Source organism: Lingula anatina, chromosome 10 (genome assembly GCF_051362555.1).
Source record: "Lingula anatina isolate TDL-2025a chromosome 10, LinAna3.0, whole genome shotgun sequence".
Classification (NCBI taxonomy): domain Eukaryota; kingdom Metazoa; phylum Brachiopoda; class Lingulata; order Lingulida; family Lingulidae; genus Lingula; species Lingula anatina.
Window position 1 is genome coordinate 6,807,561 of NC_141776.1, and position 7,160 is coordinate 6,814,720.

Here is a 7,160-nt window from a genome sequence, read left to right on the forward strand (position 1 = left end):
TTGAAAAACACGAATGCTAGCTATTTTCCTTGAAAAAATCAAAAATTAGTCGAGGTGTGTGTGTCAAATCTGACATGTTATGTACATGTACATGTAGACTACTGTAGGTACGAGTAGGCCTACGCTCATATTTTGTTTTACTAGCATGAAAGATTTTTATACTTAGTAAATGTACTTATTTATTTTCTTTATAAGGTTACCCAAAGAAGGCCCATATATTGGGGGCAAAGCCTGAAACTGTCGATTTCAGGACCCCAGGGCAACTTCAAGAGCAGGATAAAATGATTAGGCCTACTTCAGGAATCTTACCTATCACTTCACATCAGCGGCAAAGATTGATGTAGCCACCAGTAATGCCTACCCTAAAGCTGACTTATATTACAGGCGGCTGTGATGGACAACAACTATTGCCAAGTGCCATGAAAAGAATAAAGCATGGATAGAGGGAATGATGTAAGTGAAAACAGAGGTCTACTATTCACCATTCCGAGATGAGCGGATAAGCTCCGCCCCCTTAGATATTGTTGCTACGTGTAACAAGCTATAGTCAAAATGGCAACCGAGCAGACGAACATCGTGTCAGATTCCTTAGAGAAAATACCTGAAAATATCGCAGTTAATTTCCTTCCGAATAGTAAATCTTTATCGAAAAAAGCTCTTGAAAAAGGATTGAATTATTTTACGCAAGGTTATATTCACAATGTGAAGACTTCTGAGAGAAACGGAACAATTTATGTTGACGCAAACTGTTGGCGGTCGATGAGGAAAAATGAAGAACCGCACAAACTCCAAATCAAAATCGACGATAACATGTTATCAGATTCATTTTGTTCTTGTAAAGCCGGGTAAGTTTTTACATTTTCTACTTTTTTCTTTCAATTAAGATACTTTTAGAGGTACAAATGTTGCGTACGCCGTTCACGCCTTTCATTTGATCTATTATATCTAGCCTACTGTAGTACCACACTCGTGGACATGTTTATATTTGCGCAGTGAAACTTCTGTAGAATGTGACACGATATTGAGTCATTCAGAATGTGATAAATATATATTTTGGTCAAATGGTGTTTATTACAAGTACATAATTAGATTTCTGTGTTGTTTTACACACAATGATTAGAAAACCACCCTTGAAAACGTGTTAAGTGTTCTCTTGTATTTGATTTTTTTTTGGGGGGGGGGGGAGTATAGATTTGAGTAAAAAATGATTTTGACAGTTTGGAAAAATAATTCTTACCATATGAGGTGTATTAAATTTGAAGCAAAATTAGTCTCACTGCATCAAGAAAAAAATTGAAAAAATTTAAAAAGTCTTCACCAGACAAAAATCCAAAACCACCCCCTAGAAAATCAAATGGTTGCTGTCTCAGTGAGTTTTTTTTAATAGACTGTTAACTTGCATTTTTTTCATCCCTATTCCCAGTATGTTTTGAATAAATTTTTAAAAATATATAGATATTTATTTTCATGAATCCAGCATTTTCAACCATGTGCTGAATGCTTTATTTTGCTTTTCCCCAGAAAAATCATGACAAATTATTAATTTTTCAGTTTGAATGGACATTGTTCCCATATAGTTGGACTCCTCAAGACACTCCAGGGATTTAAACTTCACAATTTCACACATGTACCAGACCAACAAAGCTGTACTAGCATACCACAGCAGTGGCATGTACCAAGGGGTGACAAAATTCAGCCAGTGCCATTGAACCATGTTGTAGTAGCAAGGCCTGTTGAACATAGGAAAAGACGTCCTGTTTTGTGTCACATTGAGCCAGACTGTGTGTAAGTATGCATTGGATATTGTACACAGATATCATTTGGGACGAGGCCTTTAAGATCTAACTTAAATAACTCATATGCTTGAAAGCCCATACTATGGTTTTTATTACATACTTTTTAGCAATAAAATTCTACAGAGATTATATTTTTATGTACAGTACAGACATCGGGTAGTTTGTTTTCGACCCGCGTGTAGTGTTACATTGTGTAACACTCAAATTACACTAGATGATTTAATAGTATTATTTCAAAACCTGGGTGTTCAAGTTATGTGAAAAAATTGTTGAATTTCAGATTACCAAAGATAACCCATCAAGACATCAACATCCTTAAAAACATGAAAGGGACCCCATTGGCCTATATTGCTTCAGTGGATGTTCCAAAAGTAGATACACCATTAGGAGAAGTGCAACTTGGCTCATATCTATCTTATCAGGTAAAAATCTGTGTGATATCGCATTACATTTCGACAACAAGTTCTCGTCAGCTTTTGGCCCAAAATTGGCAAAATAGGGGTTAAAAAATCACTGTATACAATAAAGCATTTTTCACTTCTATATATACACATTTTCATTTAAATAAGTACCATTAAATAATAATAATAATAATAATAATAATTTATTAAGATTGCAACCCAGTGGGATGAAGTTGTACATAAAATGTTTAAAAAAATTTTATAATGATAATAAAATGAAAGTTTGCATGAATAAAACTGAGTTAAAAGACTGCTAACTGAACTTTAAAATTATTGTACTTAGACTGCTAACTGAACTTAAAAATTATTGTACTTAAGATAAAAGACAGCATAATACTATTGGAAATTTAAAAGTGCATATGGAATAAAAGAGCATCGGAATCTGTCGGTCTTAAATTTTGGCACTTTGTATCTATTAAGTTAGAAAAGAAAAGTTATTTCTACAATTATACTTCGTTTTTTAATCATCAATTATCTTCATGTGAGCTTTTATCAGTGACAAAAGTATCTTGAAATAAAGTTAAAAAGCAACATATTGTCCATATCTTATTTACACTCTGAAATAAGTTAGTTGGTATAATGTTTGAAATAATTTGGTAAGTTTTAACTTTTGCAATAAGTCTTTCAATGTGAACCCTGTGTTTAGCTATTTTTTGAGTCTGGTATGTTTGTGCTGCTGTCATTTGGGCCCCACTAGATGAAAATGGAGGAATGTTCAATCTGAGCCCTAATGTTTTTAATTCTTTTTCTATTGTAAATCCTTTGTCAGCCATGACAGAGTCTCCTTCAGCAATATAACCTTGTTGCTTAAGCTTATCTAATTGTTCATAAAATCCACTCTGTTCAGTTATGCATTTATCAGATATAGACCCAGTAAATAGTTCTGAAATGAAAATAACAGATCCACTGGGATCACAGCCAATAAGACCCTTCAGTGTTGTATTGGACTTGTAATCACTATACATCTGACTTTGCAGACCAAGAGCAGATGGAGTTTGTGTTTTGAACTCTGTACCATCAATAATAACCAATGTATTTGGAAAATCAGCTTTAAAGTCTTTTGGCATATTCTCAATAATGATATTTCTATGTGGCCAAATTGACAGTTGTCCAAACTTAAGATGCATGTGGGCTATCCATGTATTAAAAACAATTCCAGCAGACTGAACAGTTAAACCAAACCTAATGGCAATATCCTTTAAACCAAAATTATGACGTAACCGTATCAACACAGAAAATAAGCAGTCCTCTTGTGTTAAAATTTTAATATCATTCTGCCCTTTTTCATACTGTAGTATATAGTTGTCTGGTAGCAAAAAATTGAACAGACTTTTAAACCGCTCATGAGTAATTCCTGTGTAGTACTTAAAGAGTCCTTTTATCTTCTGTTCTTTGTCTAAAATGCTTTCTATTCCAAATTTCATTTGATCATCAATTTTTTCCTTCGGCTGTTTATTTTCGTCTTTCAATTTCATGATCATTGACTCCAGTTGCTTGATTTTGTTATTTTTCAAATCTAATTCACCACGCAATATGTGTAAATCTGTAGATGTAGCTAACATGTCCATTGGAGAAAACCCTGCAATAAAAAAAAAATATAAATATATATAGATATAGATAGATAGATTTACAATTATAATAAATGTATATGCTGACATGAGTTCTTATTTAAATATACATTTAATTTTCAATTATGACTGGTTTATTTCAGACAAGAAACATCAAAAGGACAGAGGAACCAGTCCACGGAATTGGGTGTGGTGACAACTCTGTTTTCAAACCATCGCCAGTGATTTTACCCGAGGAATATGTTATTTTGAACAATGAATATAATGACACAGATTTTGTTAAGCTGGAACTTAAAACCAGAGATCAATCTTTGTCAAAAGATTGGTTTGAGGCACGCAAGACCAGACTAACTGCCTCAAATTTTGGTCGTGTGATCAATAGAAAATCAGTACCTACTGAAAAATTTTTACAAAACTTATTTTCATCAAAACAGATTACAGCTCCATCTTTAGAATATGGAAAACGTCATGAAAGTGAAGCTAAGAAGGGGTACATGGAGCGACACAGAAATACCCATTTTCATGAATGTGGGTTAGTTATTAACAAGGACTATGCATTCCTGGGGGCAACTCCAGATGGAAAGTTGTGTGACAATGGGCAAACCGGAATTGTAGAAATTAAATGTCCCTTCACAGCAAGAAACATGAAAATTTCGACTGCATGCGAAGACATTGCCAATTTTTGTCTTGAAAACAATAATGGGGAAATAAGATTAAAAACAACCCATGACTATTACGCTCAAATTCAAGGACAGCTCATGATAACAGGATGCGACTTCTGTGAATTTATTGTATTTACACAATGTGATATGCACATTCAGAGGATTATGCCAGATCAAGCTTACATGACAGAACTTCTACAAAAACTATCCAGATTTTTCAAAGACTTTGCAAAACCATTTTTGTCTAACACTTAAAGCTTGAAATAAACTTACACTGTTCTTCTGTCTGAGTGCCTGTACCAGTTTCTGTTTCAACAGTTGATTCAGATGCATGTGAATTATCCTCATCACTGCAAGAACAAAAAATAATTTAAACTAAAAAAAATTATAATCTATGAATTTTTTGTTATGTTTACAGCTGAAATGGGCATAATGGGGACATTAAATAAAGAATGTTGTTCACAAATAAATGAAATTATTGAATGGGGACCACAAGTCCAATTTTTTAAAACTTTATTTATGTCATGGAACATTATCCATAAATTTTGTGATCACTTGTGAACCAGAACCAAATAAATTTCCCACTGAATGCATTTCAAAAGTTTTGAGCATGAGCAAAACATTAGGGTCAGCTATTCTAATATCCAGGACAAACAAAGAATTGTATTTCAGACGGCATTCTTGCTCATTCCGTCTCGGGCCTATATCTGGAATGTGCAAGAATCATTTGATGTTCATTCTGAGCATTCTAGCAGCATTCTTTCAAAGCCGTAAGAATTAAGGTAAATTTGAAATTCCCTCCCAAATGGTGCACGAAATTAAAATTTTATTCATTCCAGTTGGTTCTGCTTGATTCCTGCTGATTCCGAATAAGTGTGACAGGGGTATTAGTTTGAACAAAGCATGTTCTGTTGTGTACATAATATTCCTGATCAACTTTTTATCAAGAAATGAGTAATTGAAAATTATGCTTAATTTACATGTTCTCAGATGTTTTGATGTGTAATATAATAATATTACCTTTCAACCTCCTGCAATAGTCTTTTCCTTGCTTTCCTTGCTTTTCTGAAGACACTGCTGTCAAAGGGAATAGGATCAGGATAATCTGATGTTGGGCCAATGGCATTTTTGAAATGCTACATGAAAAAAAAAAAAGGAAAAGTTTTTATCATTAAGGGTTTATGGTTTAAAGACATAAACATCAAACATATTTTCATAACACCGGTGGTTTAACAAGGAAAAAGCCCCAGTAAACAGGGAAAATACACAATTTTACGATGCGTGGCTGTTACATTCCCTGTCCTGCAATACAAACTTACTAAATCTGTCGCCATATTAATATTCGGCGCCATCTTCACGTTTTGAATACCGTTTACTGTGAATAAATTGTTTTTGTAATGAACTGAATAAGTTAATGCTTGCACTGCATAAATAAGAGCTTTCACTCACCTTTGAACATATGTATGTGTTTTTTGTTACATTCTTAACGCTAAACTGCCTGTGTGGACGACCGCATGCACGAATCCAGGTTAGACACTTCTCCGGCTGTGTTTTTGGCTTCGGAAAAGCAATGAAATACACCCCTTCCATTCGTTCCGGATAACGAGAATCAGATTTGCAACACCCATAACAACAGTGTTTTACTGGCATGACTTTGTCGGAGAAACGTATTCTTAAGTGACAAAAAATGCAAAAATCTTCAGCGTAATCTGATACACCGGACAGATGATTGTTTGTCCGGTAAGATGGCGGCTGTTTACACATGCGTATCACGTGACATTAATTATACGGTTCTATTGGTTAAAACAATGCTGTCAATCACTCATCTCGGAACGGTGAATTAAGAATCGGGCCCAAATATGAGAAAGAATTATCAAACTAGGTGATAGGTGACATCATAGAATTATAATATTGTATCTAAACTAATCTAAATTGTATCTATTTAATGCTGTAACCATCTACCATGCTTTAATGGGATATGAATATTTCAGGTTGAGGAACAAACAGCGAAGGACACTGAGTAAGCAAGTTATAACAAGGAAAGAGCGCAATCTGACACAAGGAGAGACAATGGCGGATCACTGCCTCAAGATTTGGAGAGATAATTGCAGCTAAAGGGAAGAAGTATATAAACAAACTGTATGAATCATTGTTGTGTCCAAAACCATTGCAGACACATGACAGTTGGACCCGGACCTGATTTCCCCTTTTGGAATGTGCATCTCGTGCACAAATCTGGGCCTAAACAGAAAACCTGCACATACTTTACTCAGTTAGAAGGCCAGATGTTCATTACGAATCGCCCATTCTGCGATTTTGTTGTGTTTACATTCAAAGATCTGTTTGTGGGGTTGATTCATTCTGACACTGGATATTTTTCTACATGTATTTTGCCGAGGATAACTTTTTTTAATGAAAAACACTATAGGAAGTACGTGTCAGCTAGTTTATAGAAAGTACCCCTGTATGAGATGGTTTTAGCTGCAATCACAATTTTGAAGTGCCATTTAAAAAAAATTGTTTTAACTAAAATGAAATAATTTGGTGGTGCTATATTCTTTACAAAAAGTACTTATGTGTTTATGCTGTTTTTAATAACATTTAACTGTAATGAGAAAAAAAACTATGATGCTATTTTGTAAAGTATTTTTGGTGGGATGAAATAATTTGATA

General features: G+C 34.2%; 1 protein-coding gene across 1 annotated transcript; it reads right to left on the bottom strand.

Moving 5' to 3' along the window:
- Positions 1-2,724: 2,724 nt before the first annotated feature.
- LOC147759469 (uncharacterized) lies at positions 2,725-6,329 on the bottom strand. The gene is made up of 4 exons (XM_086997849.1): positions 5,937-6,329; positions 5,508-5,623; positions 4,761-4,837; positions 2,725-3,836 (listed from the first exon to the last, which is right to left on the bottom strand). The coding sequence occupies exons 1-4, from the start codon at positions 6,249-6,251 to the stop codon at positions 2,725-2,727; spliced, it is 1,620 nt and encodes a 539-aa protein (XP_086853975.1). The 5' UTR covers positions 6,252-6,329.
- Positions 6,330-7,160: the final 831 nt, after the last annotated feature.

Bases quoted from the DNA above. Each gene is read 5' to 3' on its own strand.
- LOC147759469 (XM_086997849.1), bottom strand. From the start codon at position 6,251: ATGTGTAAACAGCCGCCATCTTACCGGACAAACAATCATCTGTCCGGT. The intron at 4,838-5,507 runs GTAATATTATTA...TTGTTCTTGCAG, and splicing joins CTATTGCAGGAGGTTGAAAG to TGATGAGGATAATTCACATG. The intron at 3,837-4,760 runs GTAAGTTTATTT...TTTTTATTGCAG, and splicing joins CACTCAGACAGAAGAACAGT to GGTTTTCTCCAATGGACATG.